The sequence below is a fragment of the Cynocephalus volans genome, chromosome 16, assembly GCF_027409185.1.
Source record: "Cynocephalus volans isolate mCynVol1 chromosome 16, mCynVol1.pri, whole genome shotgun sequence".
NCBI classification, from domain to species: Eukaryota; Metazoa; Chordata; class Mammalia; order Dermoptera; family Cynocephalidae; genus Cynocephalus; species Cynocephalus volans.
This window is the reverse complement of record NC_084475.1, coordinates 20945686-20966741: the sequence shown is the minus strand read 5'-3', so window position 1 is coordinate 20966741 and position 21056 is coordinate 20945686. Positions and strand designations below refer to the sequence as shown.

At 44.2% G+C, this 21056-nt stretch overlaps 1 protein-coding gene across 1 annotated transcript in view; it reads right to left on the bottom strand.

The window, feature by feature from the left end:
• The window catches only part of RPTOR (regulatory associated protein of MTOR complex 1), a 417690-nt gene that overhangs the window by 169482 nt on the left and 227152 nt on the right, over positions 1-21056 (bottom strand). The window contains exon 7 of the mRNA XM_063080629.1: positions 6606-6665. Within this exon, the coding sequence (XP_062936699.1) occupies positions 6606-6665 (60 nt within the window). The remainder of the gene's footprint in view (positions 1-6605; positions 6666-21056) is intronic.

The window sequence follows — 21056 nt, the reverse complement described above, 5'->3', positions numbered from 1 at the left end:
TCTACAACTCCCCCCGTTTATTTATTTAAAAGAAAAAGCAAGAGCTATAGATCAGGTTTGCACAGTTAAGACAAAAAGCATTTTGTTAAGGCAGAGTTAGTAGCATTTAGCATGGCAAGTCCTTTTAATTCATTTCAGGCTACGACAGATGATGTCACCGTCTTTCAGGGCGGCTGCAGCGGCATCACTCCAGTTGCTGTGAATTAGGTGTGATTACCAATTTTTTTTTTTCCCTCCCTCCCTTCTCCCTCCCCCCCCCATTACCAATTGTTGAAGCCCTGGAAAAGTCCGCAAAATAGCTGATTCTGAGTCCAGAGTTTGTTAATGTTAATCTGTCCAGGACATTACTGTTTTCAGAGCGTCTAGTCTTATGTAAAATTTTTGATCAATTACAAGTCTTTTGCTTAAGAATAGGATGTCTCATCCAAGTTGCAAACACCCTCTTTTAAGGCCAGGAAAATTTAGAGAACTGCTTTTGTAGAGAAGACGTTATTCCCCCCTTTATGATCAAGGCATTCCTCATAAAAGCATTGGTGATCAATATCTTGATTAAAAAGGTCTTACTTTTTTTCTTGTATAAATCTCTCGGTGTTGGGAAGGCTCTTTCCCAGGTGATGATAGAAGCATCTCGGCTCACTTTCCTTCAGTGATCTGTCCCACATTGCTGGGATTAAGAGTCCCATGCTCTACCAACTGAGCTAGCCGGGCAGGGAAGGACCTTTCCCAGATGGTCTGTGCCCCACGTCGGGGGGGAAAGATGAACAGCAGGATGAAGCAGCAGTGATGCCAACATAAAAGAGGGATCAGCAAATTGGAAATGAGACATGCTATCTTATATCCAAAGTTTTAAATTATATCTGGGATTTCCCTCTTGACGGGATGAGTAGACGTCCTCTTTTTCCTTCATCTCTTTTGTCGAGGCCTCCCCTTTCGACGGGGACTTCCCTCTTGATGGGAACCTCCGTTTTCACAGGATGAGTGGACGTCCTCTTTTTCTTTCCCCTCTTTTGTCGAGGTCCCCCCTTTTGTCGGGGTGACTGGCAGAAGTACTCTTTATTTTCCTTTCCAAGGCTTGGCAGGTCAGTCTCCAATCCGTGGACCCAGAATCTACTCACATGGGGCACCATTTGTTGCTCTGCCTCCCACGGATTTGTCACCCCTTTTTCCCTGGGTGATGGAGCCACCAAAGATTACTCAAAGCCCATCTCTTTTGAGCAGTGAGAAGCCCCAGAAAGGAATTAATATTCCAGGACCCTCAAGCACAAGGTGTCCTTCCATTTAGGAAATCAACCCACTTCTGTCTACAAATGCAATTAAACACAAGTTGTCCTACCAGTTAGCCTGCATCCAAGACCAGCTGACCCACAGAGCTGCACTGTACACCTCTGTGGGCTCCGGCTCTGCACGTGAATGCCACGTCAGGCCTGGGAGGGACAGCAGTGCACCTCCTCCCTAGGGAGCGAATGCTGCATGGAAGTCAGGCTTACAGATGCCCTCAGTCAGTTTTAATGTACACGTGACTCAAGGAACCCGGACTCCCATCTCTCTTGGAAAAGGCGCTCATAGTGAGCAGGGACAAGGGGGAGCGTCACCTGACACAGGATCTCCAAAACCTCACCCAGCACCCATGCTGACAGCTTTGCCAATACTGTACAAGTGTTTTTATTAAGGTCTCTCAACTGCTCAAAAATTTATATATTTTGGGGCCGAGCCCGTGGCGCACTCGGTAGAGTGCTGCGCTGGGAGCGCGGCGACGCTCCCGCCGCAGGTTCGGATCCTATATAGGAATGACCGGTGCACTCACTGGCTGAGTGCCGATCACGAAAAAACGACAAAAAAAAAAAAAAAAAAAAAAAATTTATATATTTTGAATTATTCTGGGCTTCTCAAAACATTAGCTACTTGGAAATTTTAAAAAAGAACCACTTGCGCTACCTGGGCTGGTAGGCAGTGCCTCTGCTCCGGTGTGGCTCAGTCCTGTGGCCAGGAAGACGACTCTCAGGTGAATGTATATCATAGGGTGCTGGTTAAAGACCACAACCCCACTGCTCCCAGCTGTGACAAGAGCCGGGGAGGAGGTGGCTTTGGAATGAAGAGCGACCTCCTGCTGACCATGAAGCAGGGGATGGATGGTGACACTTCCAGACTCTCCAGCGTCTCTACACCCCTTGCTTCTTGGGGGAGTCACCTGCTGTCCACGGCAGTGGCCACCCTGCCATGCTTTGGTTATGTTGGCCTACACTCTCTTCTGGTGTTTCTTTTTACTCCCCCACATTATATATTAATTTTATTTAACTGGTCATTTAGCAAAATGACTTTTTTGGTGTACAGTTCTATGGGTTATAACACGCGTATAGATTGGTGGAACCACACTGCAATCAGGAAATGGAACAGTCCATCACCCCCAAACTCCCTCCTGCCAGCCGGCTTCACACCCTCTTCATACTTCTGACCCCTGGCAACCACTGATCTGTTCTCTGACCCTATACTTTTTTAGAATGTCACAGAAATGGAATTGGACTGTATACCACTCTTGGAGACTGGCTTCTTTCACTCGGCACAATATTTCTGGGAATGTTTGTGTGTATCAAAAGTCTGCTCCATTTTCTTGTTGACTGTGCCCATTGTACGGATGCACCTGTCTGTTTATTCATTCATGCCATGAAGGACCTTTGACTACTCCATGTTTGGGGTGATGATGAATAGAGCTCTATAAACACCATGTATGGGATTCTGTGTGAAAAGAAGCTTCCACTCCTCCAGGGCGTGTATGCAGAAGGTCCGCTGGGCCACAGGGTAAGTTACAAGGAAATGTATAACTGGTTAGCTCAGCTGGTTAGAGCATGGTGTTGTTAACATCAAGATCAAGGTTGAGGGTTTGGATCCCCAGATTGGCCAGCCTCCAAAACAAAAAAAGGAGCAGCTGCCGAACTCCTCGGGAGTGGCTGTGCCTCTCTGCCTTCCCAGCACTTGGGCTCCCTCTCCAGCACCTGGCGTGATCAGTCTGGAACTCCGTCTGCTCTAGCAGGCACGCAGTGATATCCCACAGCGGTTTTGACTTGAACTTACCTCCTTGTGATTTTCTGGCTACTGGCCGCATGGGTGGTGACTTTGAGCACCTCTTCATGTACACATCTGCCACCCTTAAGTCCTTTTAGGTGAAGTGTCTCTTCATGTGTTTCATCCACTTTTTCATTGCATTTTATGATTGTTGTTTTTGAGTTCTGAGATTTCCTACTATGTTCTGCATACGAGTGTCCTTTGTCAGATATGCGATTTGCAAATATTGTATCCAAGTCAGCAGCTTGTCTTTTCACTTACTAGAAGTATTTTTCATGGAGTAAACATTTGCCGATTTCTCTCTTTTGTGGATCATGCTTAGGATGCCATGGTGCTGTGCCCATTTTAAGTTTCAGAAAGGGATAGGAAAAGAAGGTGGTTGTCTTGACACCAACATCTTGGTCAAGGGAGGACCTCTGTATGGTGAGCAAGACCACAGAAGGGCTGTTCAGAGAACATCCTCCTGGATGGTCCTGCCACTTATCAGGCAGAAAATGTCACTCTGCTGAATGGAAATAAATGCCAGGTTCCCTTTCAGTCAAATAAGGGGGTTTGATTAATAACTTAAAAAAACTTTTAAAAAATTACTAGGTGATTTTTAATAGCTCTTTTTTTTCTTCCTCTGGAGACTCAGAATATGTGACATGTTTGTCTGAATCCATGTGGCTCGATAACCATGAGCAGAGTCTCATCTGCAGTGGCCAGGAGGGGATGGCACACTCCTGGGCCATATGGATGGAGTGCTGGGAGGCTGTGCAGCATGCAGGCAGGGGATCTGGGCACAGTTGCTGCCCTTGCCAATGGGGAAGGGATAACACAACCCTGTCCACATTTAGAGGAAACTCTGGAAAGAGTCAAACAGGCAAAAAAAAAAAAAAAAAAAAAAAAGTATCAAGAACTTATTCAAACCAACAGAAGCAACCTACCTACAATAAAAGGTAACTTGGTTGAAATTTCAGTGGATATGGTTTACTTAAAAAATTATATCTACACAGTGTGTATGTGTACATGTGACAATACCTGTATATAGCATAAGTAATACAGAGTTCTATAATTCAGGAAATGGATGGGGAAATAAAAACCCAATAGAAGGACCCCAGCAATGATTGGAAAGTAGAGTTCTAAGAAAACAGCTTTGCAAAACTGCAGTCTCGCCAAGGCACCAAAGCAGACTGATGGACATGACAGATCATTTCATCTCGTCTTTTCTTATTAGTAAAACTCTTTTCCATGTGATGTTTCCCAGTAACACGCCATCAGTCTAGCATTTGCCAGTGGCTCTCTAAGCCCCAGTCCTGCCTTGAGGTGTCTGCATCATATCCCTCGGTGGCCTGGCTTAGAACCTCAGCAACCTGAGCCCATGCCTACCCAGGTGGGAGTTGTGAACGTCTGCCTGGGACTTGGGTAAGCTGGGAGAGTCTTTAAGAGCGGACACATTAAACCTATGTCACTCAGCTCTCGTCTGCCATGCTGACCCCATGTCCCACCAGCACCATGAGCAGGAAGAGCACAGAGCAGACAGGAAGAGGACGAGGCACCATGTGGACAACCCCAGGTTGCCGAGGTCAGCAGTGGCTCTTTCATCGATCACCATTTGCAGAGAATTAGCAAATGTGTGCCCGGGATGCACAGGTGTGCCATAAACAAACTCTAAAAGCAGCTAGTGGACAACTGGTAACTTGTATGCATCAGACCCCCTACTGAGGGGAGGACGCTGGTGACACGTGGAATGAGAGCCTGGAATCTGCACTGTAAGTGATCACTGTGAACACCAGGCCAACCATGTGTGCTCAGCCCACTGCTACCACCATGCTCTGTACGCCCTGCTTCTCCTGCTGTGTCTGAGCTGGGCCAAGTGACTTTCCAGTTGTGCGGCCTGAGGAGTAACACAGTAAGCTCTCTGAATACAGCTGTCCTGCCGGTCCTCAGTCATGCCCTGCAAAGCTCCCCACGACCTCAGAGCTGGTGCCCTCAACCTACTGATAACCTGGAGCTCACACCCCTGCCTGGGCCAGCCTCACCTTTCCAACAGAGGCTTCTGATTCACTGCCATCTGGAGTGGGGGGTTGTGATCACCAAGACCTACTCTGGGGCTGAGGGACAGCCAAAGCTTTTCTTTGCCCTGCTGGCACCGATCAGTGTTGCACTGATTCTTTCTGGTCACAGTCATCCCATTGTGCTGTGAACCAAAGCGTCTAAAGCAAACAAATGCAGAGACCCGTCACAGGATTTCCTTAGACATTTATTCAAAATCTAAGAGAAACTACTTGCAGTGAATTGTTTGCAGATGTCCCCATTATATGTTGTTGATTCTTTCTCTTAAATTTACCTGGACATGTATTTTATGTGATGACACTTTTGTAAAAAAAAATTAAATAAGACAGAAAAAATTCAAAGTCCCTTAACGCTACTCCTCCCTCTCCTTTTTCCAAATTCCAGTTTCCTACCCAGAGTGAACCCCACATGTATTGTATTGTGCCGCTTTTCACGTGCATTTACACACACAGAGTGTGCACTGTTTGGAAAACACTCTCGGTGTTCTACGGTGTGTATCTCTCCTCTCACAACACATCTGGTGGACAGCCCCAGTCATCCCAGCACAGTGGTTGTGTGCTCACCTGCCACATGGTGAGTGCTCTGCTGTGGACGCACCCTGTTGATCTCATGGTACTACTGGTGGACATTTAGGCATAATGGCCTTGTACATTTTCCTGTATATACAAGGCAAGCACTTTTCTAGGAGAGAAACTTACAAGTAGATCTTCTTTTCCTATTTAATTTAATAAATTCAGGCCTTAGCTATTTTAACACATGGTTTTGTATACCAAGATGTGGAAGACAATTATCTTGTATGTTAATTCTAAAAGAAATGGGGTTTTAAACAACCCATAATTTTCTCATACTGCCTAGATGAATCAGAATAACTTAAGGTGAGTCAGTCAAATGCACATATAAACAAATAAACAAAAATATGCAGGTCAAGTTTAGAGTCATGAGATATTATTTCAGATCCAAAGAGATTCAAAACTGGAGGCAGACAAGTGGGTCCATGGGCCCACAAGGACTACGGGAGGCAAGTGTGATTTTTAAAAAGGCTCCCCAAAGGACATCTCCTCGCTGAACCTGGGTGTTTCATCATTTACCATCTGGAATCAGTACGCCCTGAGATGGGAAAATGGGCGGCAGGCAGAATGAAAAGCTACAAAATAAATAAGGTAAATCTAAGCTGCGATCCAGCCATTTCAGTCAGGAAAGCAGAAATGATTCATACGTGTAGCAATAGGTTTTTGCTTTGGCTTAGAGTCTGGAGTATTTTCAGATGTTCCAAAAAAAATTAGCTTATTATTTCTCTGTTAATATGGCCCGTTTTACACTAGGCACCAGTATAAATCACAAACAGAGCCTTAACCAGAGAACAAAAGACACATCCACATGAAAGAGGACGTCACTATGCTGACAGTAAAGCACCGCTGAGACCCGAGTGGGAAAAGGAGAAGAATCCTGTCAGCTCTAGAAAGCTGCGAGAGCCTGAAAATCATACTCACTTTTCTATCAGATCCAGCGTGACTCCAGGCACCAGACGGACACACTTCTGCATGCAAAACCTGCAGGGAGAGGAAAAACCGTGAATGACATGGACAGGAGTTCTCATGAGAAACTGCAACAGGCCAGCAGAAAAAGGAGGTGGGGATTGCCATGTCAGACAAACAAACGCAGATGTTCTTAGTTCTGGTAGCTTACGGATTTACGAAGAAAACCTCATCATCAACCTGTCAAAGGCACAAGACTGTAGAGCTGCAACAGGAAGTTGTCAACAGAAAGGATAGAAACCAGTGTGCAGTCACATGAAGCCTAGACCCTGGACAGGAGCACCGAGATGTAAAATAAAACTAAGCCTCTAAGCTAAATATTGGAGAGGACTGGACTTTTCTTTTTTTTCCTTATTAACCAAGTGAGCTGGGGAGAGCACTGCAGGAATGAATGACTAACCTCAAGGCTCATAAAAGGAACGTGAGGAAAGACAAAGAAATGCCATTTCAGTTATATCATTTTAATTCTCATAAAATCATCTGAGTCACAGCTCAGAGACTGCATATCTGCAGGCAAATCCATCCTGAGAGCTAGAGTGGAACCAGCCAGGCTTTATCTAATTTGTGAACATGAATGGAACATGGAGGCTCATCTCCGTTTTCTTCTGTCAGGACGATCGGCTCGCAGCAGGATAGAGCAGATGGTAACAAGGAGTGAAGGGGCAACTTATGTTTAGCAGGAGAAACGTAAAATGTTTAATTCTACAGCTTTTAAAATTAAGAATAAATAGCCCTCTTCAAAAACATAGTGGCAGGTACACAGCAAATACTCACATCTACAGGACGTATTTTCACCTGTGGCAGACAACTGGAGGTTGCTGGCCCAGGACTAGGGCAAGGCCCCGGCCACAGCAGGGGGAGAAATGGAATGACCCTGCATGGAGGCAGGCGGGCTGGGAGCATGTGGACAGCAGTGGGGTAAGAAGGGTGAGAGACAGGGCTGCCGGCTGCTCTGGTAGTCAGAGCGTGGTGCTAACAGCACCAAGGTCCAGGGTTCAACCCCTGTACCGGCCAGCTGCCAAAAAAATAAGATGAGAGAAAGACAAAGGGGAACTGATGGAATTTGGATGTATTGTCCTCCCAGAATTCATGGAAATCTGATCTCCAATGTAGCAGTTTGGGTCAAGGGGGCGGATCCCTCATGAATGGATTAATGCTTTCCCTAGGTGGGGGGATTAATGAGTGAGTTCTCACTCCATTAGTTCCTGTGAGAGCTGGTTGTTTAAAAGACCCTGGCACCTCCTCTCTCTCTTGCTTCTTCTCGCCATGTGATCTTCTTGCACCCGCTGGCTGCCTACCGCTTTCTGCCATGAGTAGAAGCAGCCTGAGGCTCATGCCAGACGCAGTTGTCCCAGAATCATGAGCCAAATAAACCTCTGTTCTTTATATATTTCCCAGTCCCAGGTATTTCTGATATAGCAACACAAAACAAACTAATACAGGAACAGAAAGATCCAGAAACAGAAAGCAACAAGACAAGGTTATTAAGACAATGTCTGCTGGCAAAAGGCTCTTCACCTCTGCAGCCCTCCAGGTGAGGGGAGGCGAAGCCAGCTGTTCCGCCACGTATGGAGCTGTCTCACCGTGCTCACTGCCTTGAGAAGCAGTGTCTAGCTCAGCCAGCAGAGAGGAAGTTATGCTCTTGGTTGTGGCTGCAGTAGCTAGTATTTATCACTCAAGAAGCAAAAAAAATAAAAGTGAGGTCCACATTTGCCTGATGCTAGACAGCAGCCCCTCTCCCACCAGCACAAATCGCCTAGGTGTTCGCCCAGCTTGTCAGTTCCATTCTGAGCAAACCCTTCTGTCGATTTCACATTCAGGTAGCTCTGCTCAGCCTCCTCCCAGGCACCTCCGTAAGCCCCGAACCATGCAGACAGGGGCAGCTCCTGAAGCAGGCATGTAAACCAAGCCTCTCGGTGGACAGGGGTGCTGCACAGGAAGGCGCTGTAGGTCTGAGTGAGTCCTGCATGAGCCACGCCACTTTGCTGTCAGCACTTTTATTCACACTGAGTGGGGTTTCTGGAGTCCGGTAATGACAGAATCATTTGTGTTAGACTAATCCTTTTGCCAGTAACAATAATGAACTCAGGACAAATATAAAAACAACTGTTTGAAAATACCAAACAACAAAGAAATGCAGGCAGAAACTGGAAGGGCTATGTCCCTATGTCTCTTGAAAAAAGAGGATCACTCTGTGTGAGTCATCTTTATCTGGCTTTTCCCAGGGGTGTTCCTCAGCTTACACAGCACAGCGGGGATAGCACTCAACTAAAAAGCAGCAATCTTCCTGGGCTAAGTCAGAGATCAGGATCCAAGGCTACCAGGAAATTGTGGGGAAAAGCCTTAGAAAGGGGAAGGCCAAAATCTACATGCAAATTTTCCTTAAGTCCCGGGCTGACTCCTGAACCACATACACAGGACAAAATTCTGATTCCTGCAGAATACAACCAAAGGCTGAAAATGCTGAGCAGAGATTTCAACACCTGCTTGCTGCTGTGAAGAGAGAGGAGATCAAGTTCTGGCCAAATTAGAGGGGGCTGATAAACACCTGGGACTTTCCACAGACATCCTGGAGTGGTTATGCCTTAGTTACAAGCCACATTCCAGCATTAAGAGCCATTTCTTAGAACTCAGAACAAAGCCCAATGATACTAGCCCTGCAACCAAGCCTCCAATAACTGCCTGCAAGAACAGAGCTAAATACTCTTCAAAGGAAGAAAACAGAATCTAGAGTCTCTACAATACCCCATCCACAGTAGATAGTATACTATCAAAAATCAAGAGAAAAAACAGTCAATAAAAGCAGATTCACAGTTGGCTATGTTTTGGAATTAGCAGACAAAGACTTTAAAGTTATGAAAATAACTTTATTACCAACTGGGAAATAAGCATTACTATAAATCCACTAAAAATATCAAGTTCTCTTAAATAGGAAATTTAAACAGGGACGTCATGCAACATTAAAATATTCATGATATGGTTATATGAATGAGAGTAGCATGGATAAATCCTTCACCAATAATTCACAAATTTCAGATCAGCCAATAATACCTATTCTCTTTGCACCAGAATTGCTAACAACAGGTTTCATCATTCACACTATTTCCTTCCTTCCCTACATTTGAGTGTTACTGGGCAACAGAAGGCCAAAGAGCAGGTAAAAGCAGAGGTAATAAAAATGGCCCAAGATATCCACAAAACTGGATATAAATAATTATAATAACAGACACAACAGCTAATGCTTATTTAGTGCTTACTGCTTGGCAGCTATTGTTCTATGTGCTTTATACAAATCCTTTGCTTAATCCTCATAACACTCTATGAGGCATTATCATCAATTTTACAGATGAAGAACATTTGTAAATTACGTACAACACAGAAGTTTAATAATATCAAAGACAATAAAAGACATGCAAAGCTTCCAGAAAAAAGAGCAGATCTCATTCAAAAACACAAGAATTAGATTAACATCGGATGTAGGAAGACAATGGAGTAGTATTTTTAATTTACTGAAGAAAAAGAACTTAGAACCTAGAGTTTTATATCCAGCCAAACTGTCATTTAGATGTGAAAGCGTAATAAAAATATTCTCAGGCATATATAGCCTCAGAAGTTTTGCCATAAAAAGACCCACGAGGAAGACAGTTTTAGAAGACAAATTAAGTTAGAGGAGAGAAAAGTTCAAGAGATGCTGAAGGAGACACGTGAAGTAACAATGGCACATAACCTTGGTAAAGTTTGTTGTTTGCTTAAAATGAAAAGTAAAAAGCAAAGAAAAGAGGGGCACTATCTACCGTAATCAGAATTGAAAACCGAGACAACATAACGTGATGGGGGTGAGGTGGGGGATACTCACCAACAAAGGATTACTGTAACCAAGGATATGTCAAGAATTCCTATGAATCAATAAGAAGAGCATGAAAACCCCAATAGAAAAACAGGCAAGAGACCTGAACGGCATCTCAAAGATGAGGAAATGCACATGGCCACTAAGCATATGAAGGGATGTTCAACATCATGTGTGATCAAGAATGCAGAGGGACACATTTCCACACCTAATTCAGTCAGCAAAATGTCAGCAAGCTGGGACCTGCTAGCAAGAACGCCAAGTACTAGAAAGCAGGTGGATCTACAGGATATCTTAAACATCGCTGTAGGAGTGTAAAATGATATAAAACTGAACATTCCAGGGCCGGCCCGTGGCTCACTTGGGAGAGTGTGGTGCTGATAGCACCAAGGCCACGGGTTTGGATCCCTATATAAGGATGGCTAGTTAGCTACTGGGTGAGCGTGGTGCTGACAGCACCAAGTCACGGGTTAAGATCCCCTTACTGGTCATCTTTAAAAAAAAAAAAAAAAAATTGAACATTCCCATATGATTTTATTTATAATTCACCCTATTTTTCAGTATACATGAAACCCTTGCATATGTTGCACAGAACACATTAAAAAGAATGTTCATAGCACCACTGTTCATGATAGCAAAAATAAAATACAATACACCAAAGCAAAGCAAAACAAACAAGGGAAAAAATTTGGAAAAATTCAAATGTCCATTAAAGACAGCAGAAGGTGCATAAACTGTGGTATAATCACAAAGCAGAAGGTTATAGGCAGTTAACAGGAAGGTGCTATGGTTACACACTTTGATATGGATAAATACTACGTGTAGTGGATTGAATGTACTCCTAAACTCACTGGAGCCTGAATTATGTCCCCCAAATTTTATGTATTAGAAACTTGGCCCCCACTGTAACTGTTAAGAGAGTAGGAAATCCTATTATGGTAATTGAAAGGTAGAGCCTTGAAGACGTGATTGGATTGTAGGACTAGGCAGTAGTGAATAGCTTAAACATGGTGGTCAGGGACGTGGTTTGTAGGGCTTTAAAAGGAGAGAGAATGAGGAAGTTAGTCTCTCTCTGCTCCACCATTTTCACAGTGTGACACTCTGCTATCAGTGTTGCCAGCACCAAGGCTCTCACCAGATGTGTTCCCTGGACTTTGGACTTGCAAGCCTCAGAAACTGTAAGCTATAAATTTTGTTTTCTTACAAATTTCCCAGTTCCAGGTATTTTGTTATAAGCAACAGAAACGAACTAATACACTAAGAATATAATACTACGTGAAAAATTTCCCCCAAATCACATGCAACATTACAGCCTTTAATAAACTGAAAATGTGAGAGAAAAGTGACATTCCTAATGAACACACACAGATGCAAAGAAACTATTTATAAAGGGAACCAAAGGAATGGCGAACCCAGCATTCAGCATAACTGTCACCAAGGGTGGCTAAGGTGGGTCACACGTTAGTTGAGGGTACCATATGGTTAGATGTAGGTTATTGTCAAGGTCTAGGTTTTGACGTAGTGGGTTTGAGGGTACTAATTAGGTTATAAAAATAATAGTTAACTAAATACTAAAAAGCAGGCCAAATATGGACCAATGATGAGTGTGACATAAGCAAGAATTATGATTAATCCAATTTTGTACACCTGAGGTCAAAAAAAGAAGAAAACAAAATCACACTATCAGAAGGTAGAGCTCTCACTGGTGAACTGTCAGCCACTGCGGGCGTCCGTGCTCAGCTGGCAGTCTGCTAAAGAGAAGGCAGTTAGTTACTCGAGGGCGTCCCATGCCACTTTGCGAAAAAACCATGGAATTTAATCCCTGTAGTTTTTTCCTTCTTTGCATTCCAACCCATTAAAAATTGCTCTCTCTGTGTGTGTGTGTTTAACTTGTCACAGTCATAAGGCTTTTGGCAGCCAGGAATTCAATCCGTGTGAGACGTCCCCTCCAGGCAGCAATAAGCAGGTCGTTGCACCCGCTCCTGTGCTGCCCCCGTCGCCTGGTGGAGGTGAGTACAGCTAACAGCCTGTGCTGACTCCAGGCCTGTGCTGACTTCCATACGGTTTCTGGGAGGAGACCAAAAGCATTTGTGTATACATGCACAGAATCAGCCCTTTGTCTGCCATGTTATAAATTTTTTCCCTATTTACAATTTTATATTAAATTTTATTTATTGTTGTCTTTACCATACAGAACTTAAAATTAAAGTCTGTTCTAGAGCTCTCTATTCTATTCCACTGATTTGAAAGTCCACTCTTACTCCAACTGAATTTTCAAAATACATTTTAAAACTAATAGGACAAGTTTTCTCTCACAAACTTTTTTTTCTTGAATTATCTTAGCAAACACTTATTCTTCCACTTGAACTTTAAAATCACTTACTCAAGACTGTGTTAAATTTATGGTTTAATTTCAGGAGAGTTTATACCCTTACTTTACTGGATCTCACCACTTAACTATGTGGTCAATCTCTCCATTTATTCAGGCTTCCTTTCGTACCAATCAGCAAAGTTTTATGGAATTTTCTCTATATAGGCACAAAACATTCTTAACTAGGTTTAGCTTTTTGTTTTTTTAATCATTTGTTATTGTTATTATTGTGAATCAGATGTATTTTCTTTCTCAATATTTGCTTGCAGGTTATTGTTAATACATAAAAAAGGTAATGTTTTTAAATAAAAACTATCATGCAATATACCATATATGGAGGGCATAACTTTTCTTCCATGACTTAGCAGCAAGATGATGAATTATATTAACAGGTGGCCTAACAGCCATTAAAGAATTCCTGCAATGGCCCTCACTTGGTCAGAGTTTATGATTCTCCTCATACACTGCAGGATTCCACTTACTAATATTCAACTTTGAACTCAACTGCAGTGTGCATACTCACCTGCAGTGTGCATAAGTACATTTGTGCATGCGTGTATGTACGTACGTGTAATGTACTTGTCAACTTTTGTAGTCTCGTAGTAACTACATGAACAGAATAAAGGCGCTTATACTTGTTGAAATATGATACATACATATGACACATGTACCATTTTATTACCATTTTTTCTATTCTATATTTGAAGAATAATTATCTGGATGTTGTCTTCATTGTTTTATATTTCATGCTTCTCATTATTTTTTATTGTTTTCTTTTTCCCACAATACCTATTCTACTGACAAGTGATTTTGAAGTCACTTAAATTTGCACCTGAATTATTTGATTTCTTACAGTTTTTCCTTCTCTTTAGTTCTCTTTTCATCTTCATGTATTACTTTGTCATCTCAATATTTATCGTTTTTTCCCCTCCCAGAGCCCATTTTTCTATAATTTCATTAAGGATAGAAAGTGAATGCCATCTAAAATTTTGGTTTCCTAGAACCTATCAGGGTCCCGTGCTTTCCATACATCACACGTCCCTACACACATGGACTTTTCTCCTCCCTGCTCCAGAGCTAGGATGGAGCAGTCTGTGAGGACATGAGTCCTGGGTGCGGGGTCTTTCCCACTGGTGCAGATGTGGTGGGGCTGGGCGGGAGCAACTCAGGGGCGGGAGGAGCTGTCACTGCCCCAGTTCTGCTCCGCCCACCCCAACATCCTTACTGCCCCAGGCCTTATGCAAGCTGGTGGCATTTATGAGGACTCTGTCCACCTGCTTCCTCTCGCCCCTCATCTTCCTGGTGGTTAGGAGGCTGCCCGCCAGCACCTCGGGTCTTTCCTCCACTCTGTCTGGTATGTCCTGGATCTGGCAGAAACTCTTCAAAACTTGTGGCATATCGTCGACACTGTTCCCCATTCCAGCCCTGACAAATGCCTTCCCTTTAGTTTGCCTGCTCATTGTTCATTTTGGACAGTTGTGTGAGGCCATCTTTCTCAGAATTGGTCTCCGGCTTTGTCTTGACATTACAGGGTGTGACTCTGACACCCATCAGTGTCCCACAACTCTATTCAGTGCGACGCTGCTCAACACCACGAGACTGCCCCACTTTAGCCACCAGGAGCAAGTCACAGACCACCTGTGCTTCTGGCCAGCTGGCTATAAACTGGGGCTCTGCTGATCCCTCCTCAGATCTGACAATGTGTGAGAACTGAGGAGGGTGCTTTACTTACACTGACTGGATCATCATAAAAGGGACAACTCAGGGACAGGCAACGTAAGAGACGCACAGGGTATGGGACAGGGGCCTGGAGCATCCACCCGCCTCCCCCTGCAGCGGTTCTGCGTGTTACCAACCCAGAAGCTCCCAAACCTGTTCCTTTGCAGGTTTATTTATTTATTTATTTTTGGAATACTATTCAGGCTTTATCTATGGAATACTATTCAGTCTTTCTATATAGAATACTATTCAGTCTTTATGGACTACTATTCAGACTTCGTTAATCTATTTTGGTACACATCTTCCTCTACAGGTTTTTAATGGAGATTTCTTTGCCCGTTGGTGTTGAACTCAATCTCTGAACCCTGTTCCCTCCCCAGAGGTGTGGTGGTGACTCTCAGAGTCCCAACCCTCTAATCCTGCCTTGGTCTTTCTGATGATCAGCCGTCATCCTAAAGCTGTCCAGGGGTTCCAGCCATCTTTTGGCACATAACAGACACTCTCATCACCAAGTCCAAGGGCTTAGGAGCTGTGTGCCAATGAGACAGGATAGGGTTAGGCCTGTGAACCATACTGACTCCATTTTCCCTGCAGAGAATACTTTGTCATTTTTCCATTTCTCAATCATGAGACTCCCATGGCACATGATTACCTCGTGGCCTGCCTTGATAAAATAAACTGAGATAAGAGGGAAACAAATTCACTGAGTTGCAAAACCTCTCCCTAAGGACTGTTTATTGTAATTGTAAAAATTAAGTTACATATTAACCTTAAGACCTCCTTAGGAACTCCCGCACGAACAAAGCTTCAAGGTGACCACTACAACAACACTCCTGGGGAGATGATAATGACCACCACCACCATTGTGGACCTACTGAGCAGGCACAAGGACCAAAGCCCTAATTGAACATGTGCCCATGATGCGACCAGGAAGAACAGAATGGACCACCTCTGGAGGCGCAGAATGACAATGCTGGCCTGTGCCCCTCAACTCCTTTCCCTGAACAGCTCCCCTCAGGGGGCTAGATTTCCTGTGGCTACCCCCCCTTATGCATAAGTCTATCTCCTCTTGTAATAAAGCATTTTTTGCTTTGCTGCTGGGTACATTGTTCATATCTATGACTTTGCGACCCAAGAGCCTAATTCAGTAATACCAGGAATCTGGGACAGAGATTAAGCATTTTACTTTTTATCATACCACACAGGGGTGATGGGAGCAGGTTATGGGGTCCCCAGGCCATTGCCATTCTAAATGTTTCTCAAATTTAACACATTCAATTTTCAGCCCTAGCTAGGACATTCTGAAAGGCAGGACCCACAATAATGTATGTTTGCCACTGAGGCAAATGAAATCTGAGATCCACTTTGCTGGCATCTGACCAGATGTAGACTGTGAGGCATCAGCAGGGGTCCTGCTTGTGTGCAATGTTAGGACATGTACAGCATGTTATAAACTGCCAGGTCTATGAAGGGTGGGTGACCTGGGCTACTGCAGGCACTGATGTTCTCAATTTTAAGCCCATTCTTAGTCCTGTATGTGATGGGGAGGGAAAGACACAGGTGTCCCCTCACCACCATTCTGCATGGCTGTCTCTTAGACCTTGCCACTCCTCCCAGGGCTGCTGAGAGGCGGCTGAAGGTTTCTGGGGGTTCCCTGAAAGAGAAAGGTTTCCATGCGTGGGTGGCTGAGTAGAGAGTATAAACAGATAATAAAGACATAGCCTGGGGGCAATAAAAAGTGAGGTAAAAGGCAAATGCCGTTTCCACCACTCTGCAAGATTTTAAGGACTGCAAGAATCCCGACAGGCATGACAGTGGAAAGGCCGTAGAAAGGATGTCCCTACCTCATTGACATCTGGGTGGGAGAGAAAGCATTCAGTTCTCCCACCATTAAGCATGGCATTAGCTGAAAAGTTTTTACAGATGTCTTTCATAAGTCTGATAAAGTCCCTTGTATTCCTGGTTTGCTGAGTTTTTAAGGAAGGACAAATGTTGAAATTGTCAAGCACTTTTTTCTGCATTTATGCAGACAATCATAAGTTTTTCTTTACTATGTTAATATGGTGGATGTCACTGACATTTCTGAATGGTGAACCAGCCTTGCATTGCAAAGATAAACCCCACTTGGTTATGATGTATTACCCTTTTTACCTATTGTGATATAATCAATATATGTGTTCTTTGCCCCTGGTTCCTGGCACAGAGCTCTTAAGAGCTTGGAATTTCCCGAGTGACAAGTGTCTTTTGTTATTCATATCAAGCCCTTTTAACCACACCTGAGTTTATGCTACGTTACAGGAAAGCCCAAATGTGTGAACAGAAGGTTGGAACCTTCAGCCCCACCCCTGACGTCAGGGAGGGGGGTGGGTGGAGATTGTGCTCTATAAAAACTCTCAAATGAGGCGAGGGGCTTGGAAGGTGAGTGGCTGGGTGTGCCAGGAAGGGCTCACCCTCTGCTCCCGCCTCCTCCTCCTCCTCCTCCACCTTGGAAGGAAGGAGAGGCTTCTGCAGCTGTTGCCAAGAGCACTCCCTGTGCGGTTTTACGGGGCAGCATGCAGCTTGGTCAAAACTGAGGACAAAGGAGAGCGAGCAAAGGGCCCTGGAAATGCATCCCCATTGTGGGTTGTCATTTAAGTTTTGACTCCAGTCCCCAATATGCCTGCTCACTTTTCATCTTGGGTAGTTGGTCTGTGTATTCTGATCAGAGCATTTAGTTGTAATTAGTGGGAGAGTTTGTAGGGAAAATATAGGAAAATGGTCAGGGCCCCTCAGATGTTCAGAATCTTGCCGAGCATTTGATATAAATATGCACGTGTGCCCAGGTGTTCCTTGGTTGTTGTCTACTGTAATTGCGGAAGGTGCACCCAAGTGTCCCGGGTTATGGACTTAAGTATAAAGGACGAGTGGCTCTGATCCACAGTACCCCCCCCCGCCCACACCTAGGATGCTGCCACTGCTGCTGGAGGTTGTGAGACCTGCCAGGAGGCCACTGACGCTGCCACTGGAGGCTGCTGTAAGCTGCTGAGGACTGACGATTGAGCTCGTGTCGTCTGCCATTTGGCTCCTGGGATCTTTCCCAATTACCTAGAGCATGGACCTGGCATGTGAGGGGTCTGGTGACCCTGCCTGTACAACGGGTTTGAAGGGTCTGTGGGCCCCAACCCCTAGCACTGACAATACAAATGGAAACTTAGTATAACTAAAATAATGAAACGTTTTGGCTTTAGTTATGAATTGCTTTAACAATACAATTAGCATAGCTATTGCCTAGCCATACAATTAGCTATATTGGCCAGATTCTGACAATAGCCCTAACCCAACACTAGGTAATTGGTAAAGATCTTGGGAGCCTGTTGGCAGCCAGCACGGGCTGAGTCCTCAGCTTCCTCAGTAGCAGCAGTGGTGGCCTCCCAGAAGGTCCGGGGAGGGGGGCGGCTGGGGCAGTAACAGCCTCCAGCAGCAGTAGCGGGCGTCCCCACGGTGACTCCACCCTGGGCATCCCAGGAGGCGGGGAGATTCTATGGATCAGAGCTGCTCATCCTTTATACTTAAGTCCGATAACCCAGGACACCTGGGCGCACATACAATTACGTCAGATAATAGCCAAGGAACACCTGGGCGCATGTGCATATTTACATCGAATGCTCAGCAGGATTGCAAACACCTGAGGGGCCCTGACCATTTTCCTTCACTTTCCATACACTAGTCATCAGACTATAAAGCAAATTGCCAGAGATGTTGGGCTTTACATATTCCTTCTTAAAAAAGAATTTGGGGAAATAGCTCAAAGTGGCAATAAATATACGCCCTTAAAAGTAAAACAAACCAATCTCTCCAACTCTTGGCATTTCATTTAATCTGCAGGTTTAAAACAACAACAAATAACTCCACATGAAATGAGCCTGCCGATCACCTGATATTTGTAACTAATTTAAAAAGTGTGCCTTTAGATATTACTAGAAGAAAAAGTAAAAGAGACTTTCCTAATTTACAAACTTTAAATAACTGCCACTTTTCAATGTACAGAAAAGCTTACTCTATTTAGGAGCTTCTAGGCTGGTAATCAGGACAAGATACAAATTAAGTTCAGGAGTTTGCTATTTCAGAGCTGCCCTATGCTTCAGAGGCAAGCTAGCTAAAAGAAAAGCTAATTATTTCGTTAGTAAGATGAATACAGATGAGCACCTCATCTGAGCCTTCTACCCCACAGCACAATGCGCGGACTGTACTGTCCTCAGCAGAGATGGGCGGAGGGCCTCACTTGCCGCTGAACAGTCAGCCTGGCGCGGCCACGGAAGACGCCTCCCATGGCAGCAATGAGGACTGCAAGGCCCTGCCATTCTAGTTCAGAAGACACTAGAAAGTTAAGATGTCTGGGTCATGAGGAAAATATCTTTTTTTTTTAAAAAAGAAAATGCATATTTAAGTATTTGGGTGGTAAAACATCATAACATTTGCAAATTACTAAAAATACTCATAAAAAGCAGAATAGAGCAAATAACAATTGTAAAATTTAGGTGATGTATATATCTTTATATATGGGGATTCACTTTATTATTCTCTCAACTGTTTTTCAGAATGGTTGAAAACTCTCCTATAATACAAAGTGAGAGTGACAGACGGGGGAAGACAATCAGACAACACAGACATTTCTACACTGATGAGTCAATGTCAGGAAAACACTCAAGGTAGCTATCTAAAGTTTATTTTAGAACTTTAGCAATTTGTTTCTATTTTTGACGAATGCCAGGATTTAAAGGGAGGCTCATTGCATCTCCCACCTCTTGATTTGCAAAAGCAGAAAACCAACACCCTTTCCTAAAAAGGCAAATCTCTTCCAACAACCAAGCGAAACAGACAAAAACACAAAGCAAGCTTCCATGAAGTTTGTCCAAACAGTTCTGGCCTTTTCTTTGTAGTAGAAGAGCTATTTACATTAAATACCACCTTGTAAATTAGACTTCAGCTTGTTTGGAACAACTTCAAATTCTCCATGCTCCTGGCCTGATCCAAATCTTAATGTGTTTTTACCTAATAAACTAAAAATAACAAGGACTGTGTTTACACGGCATACTGACAAAGATTAGAAGTGAATAAATATCAAATTGCCTGCAGGAAGCCACGCTGACTCAGGAAGTGGGACAGCCACAGAGGACCAGAATTTCTCACATGACATGCATACAGAACTGACCCCTCACCCAGTGACCCTCAGGAGCCCCGGCTGCACAGCTCTCGTGGAGCTCGGTGCTGTCAGGAAAGAAGTGTTGAGAGACATTAAGGGGTGTGGGAAAGCTGCCATCCCTTGGGAACCAAGGTACTCTAGTATAAAGGGGAAACAGTGCCAAATGTTTTCCACTAAACGCACCTTTTATTTTCACACACTCCAAATGGGCCCGCATCTATTCTTGCCTGGGATGTGGCCGGCCTTGTGGCAGAGCCGTAAAGCTCAGTTCATTCACAAAACCAAATACTTACATTCTTCTACCATTCTTCTTCTATTTCCTTTGTGCTGTATGATTTGCCCTTTCTATATGAAACAGCCAGGCCCTTGACTCCCAATCTTCTCCTACATCCCAAAGGTCCATTGCCAGCGCCCACCTGTGTTCACAGGGTGAAGGGAACACAGGTCAGCACGCAGCCAGCCTCTGCTGCAGCACCAAGCTCCTCACCACTCACCATTCAGCAACAGCCTCAAAAGAGCTGACCTGACTGTAGCGCAGCCAGTGACATGCTGAGAGAGCAGCAGGGCATGAGTGCCCAAGGCCGCCTCACTGAGATCACTTTGGAATTAGTTGGTCCCTATTACAGTAACTGAAAGTGCTGCACGTCTGGTGACCCAAAGCCAAACCTGACTCTCTTCCAAAATGCAAGTGAGAGAAGAAATCAGCTAGAAGGAATTTTAAACAGGACTGGAGACCAATATAAGCGGTGCAGAATCACAGCTCCTTCTGCGATCCAGAGATACAAACAGAAGGCTTTGGGGCAGGACAGAGGATCACTGGAATAGCGTGCGCATAGTCTCTCTTTTCCTATCGATAGGCCTCTCCCTGTAAGGAGACTCCTGCAAGCTGAAGGTTGAGAGAGAAATTCAGTCAACTGGGTTGTCCAAGCCCAGTCAGTTAGATCAATCTCCAGACTTCCATCTCAGGCAAGTCTTTTCTCCAAGTCTCGTGGAAAATGCCAAGTGCAAGAAGGGCCTTTTGTAAGTTCCTCATACTTCAAACCTGGGAAGTTCTTCCTCTTAAAATTTTGAATTTTTTACCCAGTTACTTTTCAGCAGCACAAGGCTTAACTCCTAAGTAAACCTGCAAGAGATGAGCCACATGGAGACAAGGGAAAGAGCCGGCTGGTGAGGGCGGGGGCTGTGGGCTGAACCTTAGATTACGTGAGTAAAGACAGAACTGAACGTTTTTATTTGCCAATTAGAAAAATAAGTAATTGTTGACTAAAATAATTAATTAAAATAAAA